The sequence below is a fragment of the Plodia interpunctella genome, chromosome 2, assembly GCF_027563975.2.
Source record: "Plodia interpunctella isolate USDA-ARS_2022_Savannah chromosome 2, ilPloInte3.2, whole genome shotgun sequence".
In the NCBI taxonomy this organism is placed as follows: Eukaryota; Metazoa; Arthropoda; class Insecta; order Lepidoptera; family Pyralidae; genus Plodia; species Plodia interpunctella.
Genome location: NC_071295.1, coordinates 7566567 through 7588360, shown reverse-complemented (window position 1 = coordinate 7588360; position 21794 = coordinate 7566567). Strand labels below are relative to the sequence as shown.

The 21794-nt window shown below is 34.1% G+C and overlaps 3 protein-coding genes across 6 annotated transcripts; 2 read left to right on the top strand and 1 right to left on the bottom strand.

Moving 5' to 3' along the window:
* Positions 1-1414: 1414 nt before the first annotated feature.
* Positions 1415-4806, top strand: PIG-T (Phosphatidylinositol glycan anchor biosynthesis class T). The gene is made up of 3 exons (XM_053754800.2): positions 1415-1727; positions 2702-3991; positions 4287-4806. Exons 1-3 carry the CDS (start codon positions 1574-1576, stop codon positions 4505-4507), a joined length of 1665 nt encoding a protein of 554 aa, XP_053610775.1. The 5' UTR covers positions 1415-1573; the 3' UTR covers positions 4508-4806.
* Positions 4807-4943: 137 nt separating this feature from the next.
* LOC128675382 (calponin homology domain-containing protein DDB_G0272472-like) lies at positions 4944-17064 on the top strand. 3 transcript variants are annotated; one of them, XM_053754771.1, is made up of 9 exons: positions 4944-5659; positions 5798-5921; positions 6579-6693; positions 7001-9946; positions 10451-11937; positions 14497-14601; positions 14981-15158; positions 15479-15617; positions 15991-17064. In XM_053754771.1, exons 1-9 carry the CDS (start codon positions 5643-5645, stop codon positions 16718-16720), a joined length of 5841 nt encoding a protein of 1946 aa, XP_053610746.1. In that variant the 5' UTR covers positions 4944-5642; the 3' UTR covers positions 16721-17064. The 3 variants fall into 3 exon arrangements, with proteins under 3 accessions (XP_053610746.1, XP_053610753.1, XP_053610762.1); XM_053754778.1 differs by having other exon boundaries at positions 15513-15617; positions 15991-16130; XM_053754787.1 differs by lacking the exons at positions 14981-15158; positions 15991-17064.
* Positions 17065-17532: 468 nt separating this feature from the next.
* Positions 17533-21453, bottom strand: RagC-D (Ras-related GTP binding C/D). Of its 2 annotated transcripts, none has more exons than XM_053754812.1 (8): positions 21143-21453; positions 20903-21042; positions 20506-20734; positions 20328-20423; positions 19916-20134; positions 19350-19492; positions 18235-18383; positions 17533-17839 (listed from the first exon to the last, which is right to left on the bottom strand). In XM_053754812.1, the coding sequence occupies exons 1-8, from the start codon at positions 21143-21145 to the stop codon at positions 17652-17654; spliced, it is 1167 nt and encodes a 388-aa protein (XP_053610787.1). In that variant the 5' UTR covers positions 21146-21453; the 3' UTR covers positions 17533-17651. The 2 variants fall into 2 exon arrangements, with proteins under 2 accessions (XP_053610787.1, XP_053610795.1); XM_053754820.2 differs by having other exon boundaries at positions 20903-21033; positions 21143-21428.
* Positions 21454-21794: the final 341 nt, after the last annotated feature.

Here is a 21794-nt window from a genome sequence, read left to right as displayed (position 1 = left end):
TGCGTAATATATTGATAGAATAAGATCCGTGTCGTCGTATCGATCTGGCGTCGATGCTCATAGTGAAAAAAGCAAAAGGCCTTCCTTTTGCTTTAAATTACTTTTTCAAATACGAAGCGTACGTAAGGTAAACGTGTAACGTGAAGAAAAATAAAAGTAATGCTATACTAATATATTATGTTGATTATGAAATATTTTGAAGAAACACACCGCTTAATCACCTATATTATATGTACGTATTATCGTTATCTATAGTATCGCATCGCCTAACGATAGTATTTCATAGTCACGTTATTGACTTTATAGCAACCTGTCCTGTCACTGTGTCATTACAAAGAGATCTACTCCACATACCTACTATTGCGGAACTATCGGCAGTTCCACTATCAATAGTTGAACCACAGAATATATCGAGTTATTGATTCTGCGAGTAAACGCCTCTCTGTGCGAGTTATTCGTTATTTAGTATTTGTATTGATGTTATGAATGTGATTTTTGTGTTTGTAGTCTCAAAAGTGTTTAAATTGTGTATACTAAAAGAATGATGCCTTAAAATGTTTATCAGGCAATAAAAATACTGTTCCTAAACTGTACTTTTAATTTTTTCCCCTTTTGTGCCAATGTAAAAAGAAATCCAGGTTTATATAACTATTTTCGCAAAGAGAAATTGTAGTAGGTAACCATAAAACTATGCCACAATATAAATGTAAAGAGAATTTTTAATTTTATGATTATTCCTATAAGAGGTACCTATTACTTTTATTTACCCTATAATGTTAAATGTCATATTAAATCAAATGACGATACTGCACTCACACATAGATGGTCACAAAATATGTTATTAAGTTGAAAAATATATCCAGATACAATGCAACATACATATTTGTTCTAAAAGTTATTTTTTTAACATCTTGATTCATGAGAACACATACCCTTGCTTATAATTATGGATGTCACGTGATCAACTTTGACGGTTATTATCTCAGAAACCTGACACTTTACGAGGGTCATTGTTTTAATATTTTTTGTTGGTATTAATGTCAGCTATCGATTTATATACGTTTCATGGCTGGCCGCGATTTTGAAAAAAAATCAAAATGGCGGCAGTAGGTATGCCACAAATCTTCAAACCCTTTTAGTTAGTTAATGGTTCACCAACAGAACTATCGATAATATAGATAGCTTACAATGAAGCAATACAGGCAATAGTTCGATAATCGCTTACAAAATCAAGCGATTTAATTTTGATAGGATAGGCCATGGAATTAGTACTTACTAAATCCATGGGATAGGCCTATTGATATTTTGACTATTCCCAAACTATTGATTTCATCGATATCGATCTAGTCGTCTATCTAACGCAACTCTAGCTAGGCAATGTTGTCAGCTTTGTCAGTGTCAAGTCAATGTGTCAAGTAAAGTCAATCAATACATATTTGTTATTGGTACCTACTAGGTACCTACCTATTTGCCGAATTTTTAAAACATTATTTTTTTATAAACGTGATGACTGTATTGATTGTGGAAGTTTAATTAGTATAACGTACACGCTGTTACATCTAAAACTTAGGAAATGTATTATACATATAGACTCCTTGTTCTCATGACCTGTGTAATTGCAGCTCAAACTGACGATTTCAAGGAAGAAATATTTATAAAACCTTTGCTACCAGCACATCTTTATACACATTTCCAATTTATAACAATAATTGATGACAATTCAACGTGTAAGTATAAGCGAATTAATAGTATAAGTATATGCGAATTCATAGTGCCTTTCAGTGCCAAATAGTTCCTCATATTGATGCTACCTGTAAGTAGGAAAATAATTCTTTCAAGTCTGGAACAATTGGAAAACTAAATTTCAGCAACCTATTTTAAGTTCACTTATTTCAAGTATACATATATAGGAAACTCCAATATATACTTGAAATAAGTGATTATCTCCATCCTGATTATATCTTCAGAACTAATGACTACATATTGTTCTTTAATTATGACTTCTTAGTTCATTCAGGAAAAAGGTTTAGATTTTTTAAAATCTATTATTTGTCGAGGCTTCAGTTGCTTAGTGCGACTATGCCAGCCTCATGGGAAAATTCCATTTTATTTGGTATTATGTCTGCCTTTGCATCATCACCCCTCTCCAAAATGTATAAATTCACCTGGCCTCCCGAGACAATGGTTTGTTCAACATAATGTTGATTTCATGATAGCCCAAAGAGAGATCACACAGTAGTTTATTTCTTAAGCTTGAGTACTGGTCACATTCCAACAAAACATGAAGCAATCTTCAGTTTTATTGCACACATTACATGCATCTGAATGGGCTTTTTTAATAAGAAAATAAAACTTGTTAACTGGAACATGACCTGATCTCACTTGAAAAGCAGATACTAGAATCTCCCTACTGAGATTAGCACAGTCGAACCAAGGCACAGGGTTGGGAGAAGCTTAGATGGTCTTATAACCTTATACCCTTTGATTCAGAATGGAAATCAAAGTATTGTGTCCATTTATTAGTATGACCTAAACATAGGCATGAGCTCTGAGGCATAAGGCAAACTCACAATATCCTCCCCTCCCTGAACAAAGGTTTAGATATTGCTTAGTTGTGATCATGGGTCAGTGTATTCAGATTTAGATGCTGTTCTTGCAATAACTATCCATTTGTACTTAATAATGCATGTATATTTTACAGTTCAACATTCCCATTTATCTCCAAGATCTCTTGGTGAAGTAATATCACGTTTCAAAGTTGAAGAATTACATCTGACTTTAACGGAAGGACAATGGAGACACCACCAGTGGGGCTACCCAGTTTTAGATGCAGCTCCCGGTGCTGAGCTTTATGCCTGGTTTGAACCAGAAGTTTCCAATATAGATATACAATGGCGAAAATTGAGTGCTACTTTATCAGGAATATTTTGTGCTTCTCTAAATTTCATTGATAATTTCAATACTGTTGTTCCACGAATGGCATTATGGCCTACTGGTGCAGTAAGAACAACCCATAATATCACATTAAGGTTGAGATATTCATCTCTGCCTAGAGAAATAGTTTGCACTGAGAATTTAACACCTTGGAAAAAATTGTTGCCATGCGAATCTAGCAAGGGATTTTCAGCTCTCCTTAACTCAAGATTAATCCATAACACTAACTATCATTCAATTGGGGTTCATGTTAGAAAAGTCTGTACTAATGAGGATTGCACTGTCACACATTTTGAGATGAAACAGACAGTTGCACTAGTGTATGATTCTAAGATAATTAATAGTATAGATTGGTCATTTAGGAAACTATTTGGACAAGGTTTGCCTGGAGCTTGTCCTCTTTCTTCTGCTAGCACAATTTATGTAGATGTTACATCAAATGATACACAAAAGTTTAAATTGACACCATCTCCTGATAGTACTGTATTTTCTCAAAGAGGAGGAAGTGAGACAATACTTGCTGTTTATAATATAAAACCCAATGACCAATTGATCAATATTGGTGCAAAGTATGATATCACAAAGAATTTACTAGTGACTGTGCCACCACCATTATATTTCACTCGCTATATATTGGGTTATGGCAAGGAGTTTGGAGGAATTGTAACTGAATTAGTCAATAATTATTGGACTGCCATTGATGTTGTACTGTTAGAAAATGCTCCATGGTGGTTGCCAATACAACTTAGCTCATTGAGAGTGAATGGTGAAGCTGAAAGCAATTTGATCTTATCACAATTTTATTCCCCTGGACGCAGTCGTCAGAAGCCATATCATTTAGAATTAATGTTGAAGTTACCTCCTAGATCAACAACAACAATTACAATTGAATTTGAGTTTGTATTTTTAAAATGGCAAGAATATCCACCTGATGCCAATCATGGATTTTACATTGGTTCTGCCCTTATAACGGCCAACCTTCCTACTGCTAAGAACTATACTAGTCTCCCGGTTACAGGCACCACATTCAACTCTGCATTGAATGCATCAAAACCTTGTAAGTTATGAAACAATCATGTATTAACTTATTCTTGTATGTAGTTTATTCTTGGTCATTGTCCTGTGTTGTCACTTTGTACACCCACTATAAATGAATTGTTGAGTCTTAATGAAATAATTATGAATTAACCAAATTTTGTTATTCAACTAACCTGCCCTGGGTTGCCTATTTTATGTTATGTTAGTGTTAAAATACCTAAGTATTTTAATGTGAAAAGAAAAATATTGTGATAGATTTTTATTGACTGAAAACAGTACCTTTTCAATTAGTGATATTCTTTTTTCACTTTCAGGGTACCCAGCTATATTTAGAACAAATGGAGGCATGGTTTCGTTGCCGACACCAGACTTCAGTATGCCCTATAATGTGATTTGCCTGGCCTGTACTGTAGTCGCACTGGCATTTGGCCCATTACATAATATTTGTACCAAAGAACTAGTTCTTAAGCCTATAGGTTCGCCACTATCACTAAAACAGAAAATAATGAATTTGTTTAAAAGAAAAATTGATTAAATATGTAGGCAAAATCAAATTAATAGTCATTATTTTTTAAAATCAATTAAAACCCAAATCAATAAAAAGTCAGACATGCTTATCTAATGTATTAATAGGTATCGACATTTCTTGCAGTATTGTAACTGTAGTGTAATGTAACATTTAAACTACCTATTTTATAAAGCCTGTATTATGTCCCACTGCTGGGCAAAGGGCTCCCCTTTGAAGTATATAATTTATTTTGTGGCCAAAACGTATGACAGAAGTAGTGGTAATATTTCTATTCTAATATATTAAATGTCTGTTTAAAATTTAAATGTTTTTTTTTGTTGACAAACAGAAATAAATAATAACGAATGATCGAGATACTGACAAGCCCACTTTTGATTGGTGTGTGTGTCTTTTTTATTTTTATTCGTTGTATCTACAATTAATAGGAATAATCTTTTTACGCCTGAACAACCTATATTTATGGTTTTGCGAAAATCTGCAAGTTTCTCTTTTATATTTTTAATAGGATTTGGATAATACGTTAAGCTAAATAAAGGAAGGAGCAATATCGGATCTGTGTAGGATCATTTTTTTGTCTGTATGTCCGTCTGTTAAGATCCTTTTGCTCATGAACAGGAAGGCTTTGAGATAGAGTCATGAAATTTGGCATGAAATCAGTGCAGAAATAAATATAATAAGATCAAATTGTAATATGTAAATTCACTTAACATGAATATGTAAATATAACAACGCTATAAGTTGTAAAAATAATTATGTTCCTGACAATCTTTATCTGATAGTTGTAAGCTAATGGGACAAATTCACAATAATCTAGATCTCTCAAAAAAGTTGTTCCCTTGCGCTCAAATCACCGTGGAAGAAAAGACGCTGATAAAAGTGATAAACCGAGTACCTATTAATTCCATGTAGTAAATATACAAAAGTTTTATGAATTGATGTTTATTCAAATACTTTACAATTTCTACAGATTTGTATAACGACCAGAAACTGAATCTCAAATCAATGTCAGTATGACGGAAAACTAGACATTTTAGTTTTGTTACAGATGATTCATGAATGTTTGATAATGTTAGCTCATTTATTGTAATTTGTAAGACTTTACATGGATTTTTGAAATCTTGTACCTATATTAGAAGCTAAGATGTGGTCAGGAGGCGGGTAAGTACCTTATTTTAATATCCGTCCGATTATATTATGGATAGTCTATTTTTGATCAAGCATGCGCTACACCTATCGTTTTCTCTGATTGTTCTTCATCTCGACCTCAGATGCGTAAATATGTGTATTAAATTTCAGAATGAAAATTGACCTCTGTCCATGTTGTAAAGTTGTTAGCGAGAATTACTCGGGATTCCAGAAAGTTTTGGATGTTCGAGATGCTGGCTTTGTTCTTTACCGACACACTACGTTAGTGGAGGATGTGAGTTAACCATTTATTTCTGTAGATTTAACTTCATATAATGGTTGGTAGATTTAAAAAGGAAATATTGATCTGTATTCTTGTTTCAAGGTGTAAGTACTTCTTCTTACCTACTAATACCCACTAACTTGACTCATGGCTAAAGTATCTACATATTTTAGGAAAAAAGGCATCTATTTACTTCCTAAAATATTCGTTTTAGCTAAGAGTCAAAACTGAACGATCCAGGAAAGCTATTTAAAATTAGATCATTGAAATTGGTTTGTTTGCTTTGAATGTTTTTCCCCGTTCGTTGAATTGACCATATACTTAATAATGATAATGCTTGGGCATATCTGGAAATATTCATTATAATGCTTTTATAAGCTGACTCTTTATGATAAACGCCTGGTTTTCATCCGACGAAAATATAAAGTGAAGCAAATATAGCGTCATAAAGTTCGGTTTTTATGCAAAGTGTAAAGTATTCGAGTAAGCATTTCATGTACGAAGGTAAGGGCTGAAAGCTCGCTGTAAGTAGTGATTCATGACGATGTTAGAATTCCGCGTTGGCGAATTTAATCTCATACAATAAAGCTTATATCTAACACATCACATTAGGTACGTTTTACGATGTCACTAGCCATAGCGTGCTGTTGTCGTGATTGTCTATTACAGATTGACAAAAGCACTGGTACCACCCAAATTGCTACAACTACCACAGACGACGTATTTATTCTGGAAAACACAAAGGACGTTCCATTAAAAAATGTGGACATCACTACAGAGCTTGGTAATATTTTCATTAAATTGTACATTTAATTTAGCAATCAAGTGGTGTGTGGTGTGATCTTATTCTAAGGCGGAAGTACCATTCCATTGTGACTAAAAACACTTAGCTTGGGCAGCTAATAAGCAACAATAGCATACAGCCGAATCTTAAAACGATTTACGATTGTTTATTTTTTTGTTACGATTTGTAAGCTGACCTCGGACTTATCGGCATCGCAAACCCGAAAGCAACCCCAAAAATAAAATTTCAGGATTTTTCGAAGTTTAACCATTATTGTAGCTCTGGTACGGTTATTTTTTTATTCCAGATCGCAATCAAATAAGCTGTCCGCGATGTGTAAATATAGTAAAACATGCACAAAAGTTACTCCAAAATCAGGAATTGGGTGCAAATGACCTAATCGGAGTGTGTGAACATTGCCGTCAGAAAAATCAAGCCGAAAAGCCATGCTTGAAATGTAAAGAAGCTGTAGAAATATTTCAATCGAATAAAGCTGCAAAAAAAACAAGCTCGCGCGCTCAGAAGGTTAAGACATGGTTGTCCAAAATAGAAAATCTGATACGAAAAGCCCTTGTTGAAGATAAAAAGCAGGCTATGAAAATCAAACGCAGATATTCGGATATTGATATTAATTTGATACTGAAAAAAATGTCAAAAACGGATCGTGAACCTGAAGTTGCAGAGCTTTTCCTACACGATATTGATTCGTCTATGTTAGGACCTCTCAGTGATAGATCACATTATCATGGAGTAAAAAAAACCAAAGACGTAATGTTTGATGAAATAGAGAAGATATATGAAGATAGACGACATCCCGGTACACCCTATGGAGAAGAAAGTCGACTCTTTAATCAATCCATTACAACACTTACAGAAGATGAGTTTGAAAGGAGATATAAAAAAGACAAAATAGAAGATAATACAGTGTATGACTACATGCACACACCTAGAGCTGATTTAGCAGAAGAGAATTATTATGGCACAAGCAAGGAAGATTTTATTCAAGCGGTTAGTAAGCAATACGAACATGACAAACAATTCATTTCAAAAAGTGACACTTTTCAAGACGGAAAAAAGTATGTTACTGGAGAAGGTAAACACTACGAAAGTGACAGAATGAAAAGCCTCATACAAAAACGTAACTTTGATTATGAAGATAATATTCCAACAATTAGTACACGTTACGAAAGTGGTGGCATAAATAAAGACTTACTAGATAATGATATTATACACATAAAAAGTAAAGAATATGTTCCAGATCAAAGAAAAGACTATCCAGCAGCATCTACTAAATATTATGATAGTAATAAAAATAAAGTATTAACTAATACTGACTCAGATATTGATAGTAGCCTAAGGAGAGACCATTATGACAGAGATAGAAAAAAAGACAGGCGAACACCTGATACAGTCTCCGATCATAGAAAAGAGAGGGAGTCTGATGACATGACTAGTAAATATTATCATAGTGATGAAAAAAAATATTTACCAAAATCAGATTCAGTTTCCGATCATAAAAAAAGGGTCGAATCTAGTAAATACTATGATCGCGACAAAAAGGGAGAGGTTGTTCAAACGACAAGTAAATATTATGATAGTGATAGAGGGAAAGATTTAGTCTCCGACCACAGAATGAGGGGGTCGGTCACAACGGATAGTAAATACCACGACGGTGATAAAAATAGAGATGTACTGAAAGCTGATACAGTTTCCGATGACAGAAAACCGGATATTAAATACTACGGTAGTGACAAAAAGAGAGACATACTGAAATCTGATACAGTTTCTGATGATAGGACAAAGAGAGATATTGCTCCAACGGGTAGTAAATATGATGATATTGACAGAAATAAAGATTCGCGAGGAAGGAAGGAGTCTGATGTAACTGAAGGTAAATACTACGATAGTGGTAAACCGAGAGACATACTGAAATCTGAAACAGTTTCTGATGATAAAAAAAAGAGAGAGGCTGTTCCCGGTAGTAAATATGATGATAGTGGTAGAAGGAGAGATACATCGAGAGCTGATTCAGTTCCTGGTGAAAGAAGGGGGGAATTTGTTGTAGCGGATAGTAAATATGATAGCGAAAGAAAGAGAGACATATTGAAAGCTGATACAGTTTCTGATGAAAGGAAAATAAGAGGAGCTTTACCAACTGGTAGTAAATATGATGATAGTGAAAGAAGGAGAGATACATCTAGAGCTGATTCAGTTCCTCATGACAGAAGGAAGGAATCGGTTGTGGCAGATAGTAAATATTATGGAAAGGACAAAAAAAGGGATGCATTGCAAACAGATGCAGTTTCTGACGATAGAAAAAAGAAAGAGGCTATTAAGTATGATTATAGTGACAGAAAGAAAGAGTCGTTTGAAGCCGATGGCGTCGCTGATGATAGAAGAAGAAAAGAATATGCACTGACTTCTAGTAAACGCAAAGATATGGACGAAGATTTACCTCCATATATTGATCATTCTGGTAGAAGAAAAGAATACACGTCAGCAGATGATGAAAACTACGAAACAGGTAAAAAAAAAGAGATTATATCGAAAGCTGGTACACGCCATGAAGAAGAAAAGGAAGAGTTAGCAAAAAAGAATAAAGCAATGTACACAACACAAAAGGCACGTGATTTCGAAGACGTCACTAGACATGCTCCGGCTCCTAAACAGTATGAAGGAGAAAGAGGGCAAGGTTTCATTTCAAGAATAGGGAAAAAATTCGAAGAAAAATACAAGCTGGACTTTGGTGATATAGAACAAGTTTCCGGATTCAAAGATATAAAAAGGTTGACAGAAGTTTTTATTCCATTAGCTGTAAGACGTTACACACAAGATGTATCTGCTATATTACAACCAATAGGAGGATTGCGTGACAAAAGAAGTATAAAATCGACAATAACAAAAATTGCTCATGGACCCCCGTCACGTATGAAAAAGTATCATTCAGACGAATCACTATTCAGTGGTATAAGTAAGATGACAGATATGGAAGGGCCAACGAGTGGTTTTGACTACTTTTTTCCTCACGGTGCCAGAGAAGTTAAAAAGAAAATTAGAAGAACCAAAAGTGTAAGTTCGTCAGAACTGATTAAGGATACCTTGGATAAATTAGAAGAAGAGAAAAAGAAGCGTGAAGAAGCTGAAAGAATTAAAGAAGAGCACAGGAAACAGCTTGAAGCCGAAAGGAAAGAGAGGGAACTCGCTAAAAGAATTGAAAGAGACCTGGAAAAACAATTAAAATTAAGAGAAAAAGGTGAGTCCGTATAATGTACAGTGTACACTCAATTTGAGAAAATTATGGTGATAAGAATTTTTTGTTGCTATTACATGTTTTAAGTAAATTCATGAAAACATGTACCGTGTGATGGCGTTTCAAATTAAATTTATTTAATGTACCTAATACCTAAAGTACCTAATTTTCAAAATCATTAAGTAATCAAAACAGCAGGATATCAGATAAAATATATATTTTATGAAACGATTCAATTGCAATGCAGCGCTGTTCAAACTTGAAATGAATCTCATGAATTCTAATACTAAATCTGCTCAGCTGACCGGTCAATTTGTATAGGAGAGCAAAATTGAGAGAGAGAAAAAATGTCATCTTTTGCAATTTCAGATTGATTTAATATAACAGGTTTCTTTGGTTACCTGCTCTATTTAGTGATTCAAACTTACTGCGGAAATAAAAAAAGCTATATTATGTAAATGTATTAATTTGAGGAAATATCTTGAATATGATATTATTGTGTTCCAGAAATTGAACAGGAATTAAAAATGCAGGCTGCTAAGGGAAAAATATCTGAAAATGAAGTGGACGTTAAAGATACAGTGCAAGAACTAGATAGAAAAATTGAAACAGCTAAAGTTGATGACGTTGGCAAGACGAAAAAACCTAAATCTAATCAAGATTTAGTTCGTGGTAAAGATGCCACAGTCAGAGAAGGAAAAGGAAAAGTTAAAGAAGAGAAGGTAGGAGTTAAAGAAGACAAGGAAGGAATTAAAGAAGAGAAGGAAGGCGTTCAAGAAGAGAAGAAAGGAGTTAAAGAAGATAAGGGAAAAGGTAAAGAAGATAAGGGAAGAGTTAAAGAAGATAAGGGTAGAGTTAAAGAAGAGAAGGGACAAGTTGAGGATGAAAGAGGAAAGGCTAAAGACGAAACAGGGAAAATTAAAGAAGAAACTGGAAAAAATAAAGAAGAGAAAGGAAAACTTAAAGAAGAAACAGGCAAAGTTAAAGATGAAATGAGAAAAGATACAGAAACTACAGAAAAGAAAACTAAAGGAGAAACACTCAAAGAAAAGGAAGATAAACAAAATAAAATAATAGAAGAAAAAGCTAAAAGTGATAAAACTGCAAAAGAAATCGGAGATAAAAGTAATGAAAAAAAGACAAAAGACTCTACTCTTGATAAAGATAAGCTCAAGCCTGAAAATGCTGTGAAATCAGATGAAAGAGAAAGATTGATGAAAGAATTAAAGCAACAGAAAGAAGAAGAACGAAAGAAAGAAAAAATAGGTACTAAAGACACAGAAAGCACCAATCAACCGAAAGCTGGAAAAGAAAAAAAGAAAGAAGTCGCAGATCAAGAAGTATCAGGAAAAAAAGGAAAAGATAAAAAGGAAGAAATAGTTAAATCCGAAAACGTTTCAGATCAACTTACAAAACAAAAACATACTGTACCACCGGATAAAAAAAAAGCACTTGATGTACCTATGACTGGAATCAAAATGCCAAAAAGGCTATCTATTTATGATTTAGTTGTACCAAAAGATAGACCAAAGGAAAGAAAAAAAGAAATTCCATCAGATCCCTTACCGATGTTTGAAGTTAGAAAACGACCAGTTATGCCACCCGCGTCTAGTATTAGTAATTTGTCTGATTTGGAACTCGACCTGGAAAGTTTATTGAATAAACAACAGGAAGAAATTAATATGAAGAAAAATGAGAAGGACATAGTTATTGGCGAGAAAATTCATAAATTTATCTCACACGGGGGAAAAACAAAAGAAGAAAATATTAAAGACTTGTGTCGAGAGAAAGTGAGAAAAATTCGAGAAAAGACACTCAGAAATGAGCAAGAAAAGAAAGAGAAAAAAATTGTTGAGTCGCGACCAATTGACTATGATGAAGACTTTGGTCTTGATACTGAAATTGCGCCTACACCTCAGCCAAGGCCAGCACCAAAGCCGGAATCGAAGCCTGAAAAACTCAGATCAGGAAAAGTAGACAGAGATCTCGCAATGGTAAGTACCTAGTTTATTTGTTCGTATTGCAACGTACTAAATTAATTCCCGCTATTTCATCCTATAGTATACAGTGTGTCGAAATCTTGAAGGCTAACACTGGATGTTTATCAACCAATCGTAATCATTCTATTTGGTATTGCCATATTATATAATGTAGCTCGATCAAAATCTTTTTTCCCTTTAGTAACTAACGTAACTGATCTGTATGTGTAAACAAAGTAGTGATTGTATTGGTACATTCATTACTTTGTTTACATTTGTGGATTAAGGTCAATAGTAATATAATAAGAAATGTAAATCAAATTGTCCCATTCCTGGCAAGAAGCATATTTACGAAAATCTTAGAATGCAGTTTTGTTTCTTTAAAAAATATTTCGTTGAGTATACAGATGTAGTATTAAAAATATGCAGTGTGCAGTGCACCCTTTCAGTTTCATTACTATTACAGACTATTTCAGTTTACCAATACAAATAAAAAATCTACATAAACTTCGTTTTTTCTTACAAGTCTTATTATGTAAACAATCTTAAAATGTGTTTTTTATGATTTTACAGTAATATATATATATTTTTAAATGTCACGTTTGGCAGCTTTTATTATCGTCAGAGAGATAGTGTGGCATTTAATGCTTGATAAAAACCCATGTCCGTTAAGAAACTCCCTCGTTGGAAGCCGATCCTGGGTGCACCGTCAGGTCATGCTTATCATAATAATACATAGTAATAGAAACTAAAGCGTCATGGGAAATTTCAACTCTGTAGGACATCTAGGAAGTGTGAGAAATCTAACTTGCAAGATTTTATTATAGACAGACAAGCAAACATTGGGACGAAAGCTGTTCAAGATCTTCACACTGTGGAGTCACAAGATCAAAGGCCGTAACATTAACAACGTTCGTTACGCTGGCGTCAGTCTTGATAGCTCCACAGCAGCTGACTTTCAACGAATGGTTGAGAAATTAGAGGAATGCAGTAAAAGCGCTGGTCGTACAATAAACTTAAGGAAGACAAAAGTCATATCTCTGGAAAGGCAATTTCAACACAAGGGTTTCAGGCTAACGTGTGCGAGTTAGAAATAAAAACTGAATCTGGTTGAAATAGCGCGATTTCAATGAAATGAAAAAAAAATCTAAATAATCGTAATATTTTCATATTCTATAAATACCTATTTTTATGCTTCACCGCTGTATCTGGTCATTTTTGTAGCTTGCACCGTTAATTAAAGATCTCAGAAGATTTTGAGATGTGGACTTACAGGATATCTCATGTAGAGTGAAATATAGTAACAATAGATAGTATAGATATAAATGAAATTGATTAATGAATTGTAGTAAAAAGCGCGGGAGAATTATTAAAGAAGAGAAAATTTTGGTTCGCAAAAAATGGCTAACTACAGAAATAATGGAATTAATGAATAGAAAGGAAATTAAAAAATAAGAAAAACACTAACAGCATATAAATACAAGCAGCTGACCTACCTGATAACACAAAAATGTAGACTTTGATTTGTAATACTGTACAAAATTTATTTAAGTATACATGCTAAAACAAAGCTTACCAAGTTTTAAAACAATTTGATAATATCCATAAACTTAAAAGTACAAGCATACTACTAGCAAACATACCTCGGAAATATAAAGTTAAAGACAAAAATTAAGTTAAGAGATGGTTATCATTATATATAGTGGATGGTTAACATTATATAAAGAAACTAGCTTTTGCCCACATCATCGTATATGAGTAAAAATCCGTTTCCCGTGGAAATCCCTCCACACCAAATTTCAGCTTCCTACGCCCAATAGTTTCAGGTGCGTTGTCTGTCAGTTAGTCACAAAGTTTTATATATATTGATGATTGTGCGAAGGTGATGGTACGACAGAGCAGTGCCGTAACTAGCATTGCGTGCGTCCAGTGCGAGCTTCTACAAATGCGACCTGCGCTTTTTTGTTGTATGTGTTACGGCTAAACCCCGAAGTGCGGCTACATATAGGTTTAGCCGGCTAGACCTAGTTGTAGCCGCACTTCGGGTAACTACTGTAGCCACACTCACTCGGTTAAAAAATACCGCAGATAAAAGTTGATCATAAACCAAGACACGCGATTTCGGTTGACTCGTAAATATTATTAAAATAAAATTACAAATGTATTTGTGTTTATAAAATATATATACTATAGTTTCTTTAGTTTGTATTCAAATTAGGTAGATTAATTGCTTTTTAATAATTTTAATTCAATAATTTATAAAATCAATATAAATCTATAAACAGGACAGGCCAGTGACAAATACAATCAAAACTTATTTTTTGTATCAAAATGTCTTGTCAACTGTCTATTGACCGTAATCTGGTCTATTTATTTCTGAGCTTATTTTTGATTTTATAGTAAAGTTATATTTTTCCTGCTTTCCTAAATAATATTATTTTGAAAAATGTCTAAAGCAAAAAAGCAGCAAGAAATTGAAGTAAGAGTAACTTTTTAAGTTTACCTAATTTATATATATGAATCTCGAAGCTCTTTTCGTTTTGCCTGCCTAACCTACTTAATATTTGTTTTTAGTTTGATCCGGATTATGGGAAAGGTGTTGTACGATATGCTTTATCTGATCGCTCGTTTATAGAAAAGGGTTGGACCATGCTACCGACAGAGAAAGTTGTGCGGAAGGTAAGTTTCGATTTCTTTGTCCATAGCTAACGCAATCTTGGCAACCGGATTCAGTCGTTACCATATTATTACTACAGACTTCAACAAGTGAACCGTAATCGGCGTTGTTCAAAAATAAAAACCAAAAAACGGTGGCTACCAAAATCCATGTACTAAATTGTGGCAACTGTCTCCAATAACTAATACATAAAATCCATTGTCTAGTGTAACTTATTTTGTTTAGTTTAATTTGTAAAAATGGATGGATGGTGGCTGATCCTACCAGTACCTACAAATGTATCAACAGTATCGCGCTGGGTTCTGCTTGCTCTGCTGACTTGCGATGCGGTTAATTGGTAGGTCTATTTTTTAATGTATTTTTTTTTACTGTTTTTATTAGATGAATGTGTATCGTATGAGGCCATCCCATCCGGAATTCGACTGGTTTGAGCGCAATAAAAAGAAAGGCGTGCTGGAATACGACAGTGGTGAAAAACTTGCTCAGTTCGACGACAACGGACGAGGCCGCTTGTATTACAAGAGTGGGAATCTGGCGCTTGATTATTACAATGCTGAAGGTAGTTTTTATGAAAATGTTTCGGTAGGTTCCTGTTAAATGCATCTGACATGACTTTTACGACTACCTACTGCGTCTAGTGGCAAGTACTAGCATACGCGCTAGTGAATTTCAACTGTTTACCAGTGTGGTCCTGCCTAAATGGTTGTGGGCCCTGCACACTAGTTGACAGTTCAAGTACTCACGATGTTTTCCTTCGCCGGGACCAAATGTTGATCTATGAAAACTACTATACAAAAGTCAGAATATTTAAAAAGTTGTATGTTGTGGTGTGTAGTCAACAAATCCTATTGTATGATATAAAATGTGATGTTGTTATAGAGGTGAACGCTCAACAGCGGTTTGTGGTCTACAGCAGTGGCGAGCCAGACGAGCGCGGCCGGACTCAGCCGCGGACCGTGCTGGCTACCTTCGACTATCTTGGCAATGGCATAGTGTTTGATCATGCTGGCAAAATAAGGTGCTTGCTTTTAAAGCCCTATCTAGACGCACATCGGCGCCACCACATTTTTACAAAATTATTTTTATTTCTTAGCGAAAAAAGGAAAATTATTATGCCACATTAAGATAAAGAGCTTTATTCCTTTTTAAGATGATTTTTTTAATCCACTCGATGAAGAATACATAAAGATGGCGCTAGTATGCGGCTAGATTGGGCCTGATTCAATATCTGTACTTCTTAAGATTGACTTAATGTGTGTGCTTAGTGAGCGATTAAGTAGTTAACAAATCAAATTTATGTTCATTCCAATGTTACCTAAGTAGGTGTTGCGAAAAATACGTACACAATTTTATTTAGTTTGAAATTTGAAAGTTTTTATTTGTCTTAACAGACTCAAGTACAATCAAACTGAAGGTATAATATTGGATCGCAGCTTGGGACCAGTTTCCCACTGGAAGTGGCACACTCTGAACGATCCTCCAGTTCTGCAACAGGTCATGATAGACACTCAGATGGCACATAAGGACCCCCAGATTTGCAAACTTGGAGGGCCTGGTGAAGACAAACCACGCCCCGATGACGAGCAAATGCTAGCCATTGAGTTCGATAACTTCATCAAGGAAAAGAGCGCCAAACTAAGTCAGACATTTAAACCTTTTCAAATCAAGATGAAAGCATTAAAAATTAATGAGTACTTTTCTTTACGGGTGTTAGACCAGGCTACAGTCTATTTGATATACAGGGACGGCCCAAAATTTGTGAAATTGAACATTGGTATGATATTAGATCATAAAGAAATAGTTGACACAGACACAGCGGAAGTAGGTGAAGTTTCTAATAATGTGGAACGTCTACCAGCTCGCACCGACAGTCTGGCTGAACTGCAACGCAACGTAGCTCATGCACAAAAAATAGAGAGATCTAGGTCAGAAAGGGATCGACGCATACGCAGGCCCCAGCCGAAGTCCAGCGTGGACCAGCTGGAGGCAGCAGCCTCCCGTCCTCTCAGGCCTCCGCTCCGGACGGTGGAGTCCACGTCGACCATATCACCTAACAAAGTGTACTGCAAATGCAGAAAACCAACCAGCTGCAATATTTATTACGATACCAGTCTTATATAAATTTTATAAAATGTATTTTATATTCGACTTATTAAGAGTTTTACATTTATTTAGATTATTATAGATTTATGACTTTTGTATAATACTATAGTTTGATATGTCGTTAGCAATATGATAGCTTTTATTTCGATGTCGGATATTTTAATTACTTATTATACTATTAACAAATAGTTTAATCCGAGTAATGTAAACAAAAATTACAAATGTCTGTGATATTTATGACTTGTTATTTGTGAGTTGCGAAATTTAGTACACATTTATTGAAGCACATGGATTAATTTCATTATTTGATTGTGTTGTGGTGTTTTATAATTTGACAATAAACGATATTCTATTTTATGGTATTATGGACTGTGGTGGTTGTGATAAGTATTTAACCCCAAATCCTATGTGGTACGTGTCTACAGAGAGGCGGTCGGTTGACTTGGCACTAGGGCTTGCGCGGATGCCTGGCCACAGTGACGCGCATTAGGCTTGAGCGGTTTGACGTATGTCAAGCAGGTGTTCTGTTATTGATAGACAAAAGTACCTATGTGGGGACTATTATGGGTTGATAGAAGCCAAAGTTGTATGTTTTGTACGCGCACACACTATCAAATGGCTCTGATTCGGCACAGAGATAGATTGTGACCTGGATAAGAATGTATATTAGGCTACTTTTCATCCCGAAATTCTATCAGACAAAAAAATTGTCAACGAAACGTCCAAAAATTAAACATTCTGTCGATAAATCTCTCAAAAATGAAATGGTGAAAGGACTGTCGGAGAAAGCTTACACAATCTAAATCTAAATCCATCATAAAAACATTGAGTATAAAACATATTTATACTTTATTCATCACATTATTAAACTCTTTAAATGAAATATTAACATTACTGAGTTTTAGTTTTAACGCTAAATACAGGATACATACAAGGATAGTACAAAGTGCTATGGAAGTTGAGTTTGAGAGCGGTCTGAATTGCTCTCCGTGGATTCGACGGCAGCACCATTGGCCAGCGGCTCCGGGGTTCCCGACCTGGCCCTAGCCATAGCCATGGCATTCTGACACTTATTCCGTAGCTCGAAAACCTGAGTAATCGCATCGCGGAAGCACAGGAAGTTGTAGTCAATGACACCTACAAATAAAAATCAATATTCTCATAATTTACAATGAATTAAGAACTCGATAAAAATGTAATGACGCCGCTAGTGAGCCGGGAACGATTGATTTTCATAATCGATTGATTTTTATAATTCTTTACATATAATAGAACTAAGTGGGCGATATCTGTAAATAGGAGGTATTAAAGAAAAATAATTATGAGGGGTCTTTATGGGACGAGAAGCCAAAAATACATATATTTTTTAAATTTTTTGTCTATTTGCGCATCACGCAAAAACTATTGGATGTGGTTTTCACAGTAGTTAGGTTTCATCCTTACTTGGTAAAATCTTATGAGCGGACGCACAATAAGCGCGGGCAAAAATTAGTAGAGTATAATCGCTTTCAATAAAACATAAAAATACGTACCTTGTTTTTGGAAATTCTCCTCGCGAAGTATACATACAAGAGCGAGGAATTTATTAACTTCACGCAGGTACAGCACTGTGCCATTGTTCAGCTTGATGAGACTAGAACTTTGACTGTTGAATGTATTCATTTCACTGTCGTCTACCATGCTGACAAAAAAATGAAGACAAATTTCAATAAATACTATATAAGTAAATACCTATTCTAATATTTAAAATGTTGTTTGTAACTCAAAAACTAAAGGACTTGATATGGCTTAAGATTTGATATGGCTAGAGGTGGGTTACTCCTAAAGGAAGTAATATCGCAAAAAAAAAAATTGCGTGAGTTTATGTTGAGATCTAAAGATACTGCCTCACATCCTACTAATATTATAAATGCGAAAGTTTATGATGTATTGTATGTTTGTTACTCTTTCACGCAAAATCTACTGGACCGATTGTTATGAAATTTGGTACACGGATAGAATACAACCTGGAATAACACATTGGGTACTTTTTATACAGAAATTCCCACGGGAATGTAGACCCTGTGTATGGCATCTAAAATTTGTAACAAAATTCCACAATAATATAAAGTATTGAATTTAAAAGCACATCAGGTTGTTTAATTTAGTAACTTTTCGTTTTTGTTTTGTGAGATGATACCATGCTCTCCATTTAAATTTGCATACCCTTAGTTATGAAGTATACTGATAAAATTAGTTACATTTCTTTTCAGCAGTGGTCATTCAGAGTTTGTAGCTCTAAGAATACAATTCAAAATTACCATGAAAGTGCCAATGAAGGTCTAAGTTTAGAATACAATCATTGATTTTATGCATGAATCCTCAGCTGTTTTTTTCAGCAGTTGTATATACTTCAATATAAAACAGCAATTACTTAGATTGTTAGACAAAGTTCAAAGGAATAGTGATATGTAGTGATTCAGATGCAATTTATGACATATGAAATTTATGACTATAAGTGCCACACACTTCGACTTTTAATTTCGAATTGCCGCAAGTACTACATACTGGCATAGAATAGTAGCCTTTCTGTATAAAAATAATATTTATTGATAAATTGAAATTGAGATTTTTACTTTAGGTGAAAAAGGTAAATATGAATACATACCCATAAATACATGATATGTCTATGACAACATCAATCATATCACAGCAAAGCTCATAACTTTGCATATCAACAGGAGAGCTATCAGTTGCTATGTATATTTTGGACACCACATCAAAAAGGAAGGCCTTTTCTATGCCTGAGTTCTGAAATGGTTATAAAAATATGGGTTTGAGACGTGTTTAATGTGGAAATAAGTAAAAATGAGATAAGGGACAAAAGTTTAACAGTGTTGTTTATCTGACACAAAATAGTGATGTAATTTTATTTGTCAAAAATATCATGTAGCCCTGTTGCTAAAATACATTGTCTCTAATGAATGTAATATTTGACATAGACAGAAAAAACATACTAGAGTGTTTTATTGTGAATAACAAAGTATGAATTTTGCATAAAGAATAATTGGAAACCAATTGCCAAACCAATAAATTACAAATACTTCAGTTATGTATTACAGAAAGAAAATATAAGTTTCAAAATGAAATATGTCACAATATAAGATGTAAAAACACAGTTGTTTTATACCAATTTTGTATGTTACACTTATTAACCGTCCATAATATACTTACTGATATTAAAATGTTGAGAAGATTTTCCAAAGTTGGAAGTTGTGGAATCAACTTTTGGACAACTTTACTAAAAGCTTCAAATATAGAGTGATCATAGATAGATGTCAAATGGAAAGATAGATGAACATGCTCCAGTCCAGCTTCAGCAAGATCCTCATTTGCGCGGTGATGGATGTCTCTTTGAGATTCCATCTTGTAGTCATCATTGAGTCCATCAACCTGGTATAGATAATCAATATTAGTTTTCTTGTAAATTACAAATTTTGGGAATAACATAAAATCTAACATTCACAGTACAATTAGAAATCTGATGTATATTTTACAATGCTATTAAAGATCCAAAAATATTTTTATATATTTTTTTCACAATAAACACAATAAAAAAAATTAAAAAAAGATTTTTAGAACAAACCTTATGTATAAACACTTCAAATTTGATGTTATTATTTACTCTGTAAGCTTTAGTAACTGTGAGTTGCAGTTTGTCTAAGGCATCTTGATAATCATCCTGGAAAAAATATAATTAACTCATGCATTATTTAAATTAATATAAAATTCATCAAACACAATAATATAAAGTTTTGTCTTACCTGTGCGTCTATTACAAATACCAAAGCTCCACAACCTCCAAATATTGTATCAGAATCGAAAGTAGCATCAAAAAAATCTATTTGACCTGGGAAGTCCCAAATTTGGAATTGAACAAAACTACTGTTGTTTATATCATCTTTTACAATCTTGTTTGTAGATTCCAAAAACAATGTCTCATTTGGGGACATCTTATGAAATACAACTTTTTGAATTGAAGACTTGCCTGATCTAAAAGAAATTAATATTATTTGTTTTATGAAACACATAAAGCTAATGAAAAGCATTAGAATAAGCATCAATCCCTCAAGGGGCGGATCCCAGGATGCTGAACCCAGAAGAGTGCAAAAAAAGGTAATAACATCTAAATTGTATATTTGTAAAAATTCAGTATCCTACCTTCTAAGACCCATTAGAAGAATACGTGGTTTATGATCTTCTTGCAATGACGTGTTGTCACCCTCCCCATTTTGCTCGAACGGTCCGTAACTAAAATCCTTGGGGAAGGAGCTTCCATAACTTGGTTCGTCCTGATAACTCTGAATACATCATTATCGGAAATTAATACATACGGAAATTAATGTTCCAATATGAGATAAGAACATGATTAGACTAACTAAACTAAACAAATCCACTCACCATGACCAATGTTTTTAGGACGTCCGAGTTACTGGCAAATAATCAAAGCATTGTATTACATGTTTCAGAGTAACAATTTATATATCAAACAATTATAAATTAAATTCACTAGAAACTTTCATAAAAAATTATGTTATTTTCAACAAAAACGCAAGCACGAAGAAACAAAGACTGGCAGACAGAATCGTGGATCGTGATTCCGTCCGTAACTTGGCAGATAAGTGACATTACGGTGCGGTAACGTGAGCGCTTAGATTACTATATCGATGAAACTAACCCACCATTGCTTACTAGACCGCTAGCTATATTATTTACTGAATATCAATGACTAAACTGCTTTCGTATTGAAGTATTTTTATTTTAAAATGTCATGTTTGAAGTATTTTTGTTTTACGTCATGAACTTTTTTAGTTTTCTTGCATGTAGCACATACATTGGAAGCTTATTTATTAATAATTTGAATGTAAATACATTGCTTAATTAATTTGAATATAAAAAAATAACGGCTAGGCCAAATTGAGGTCAAATGACCTCAATTTAGCCTAGCCGATATTTTTTTTAACGAAGTTACATATATATTGCTGTCTTTCATTTGATGTGCGATTCTTTCGCGAAATAGCTGTTGGGGAAAACACATGCCACTACGTTGGTG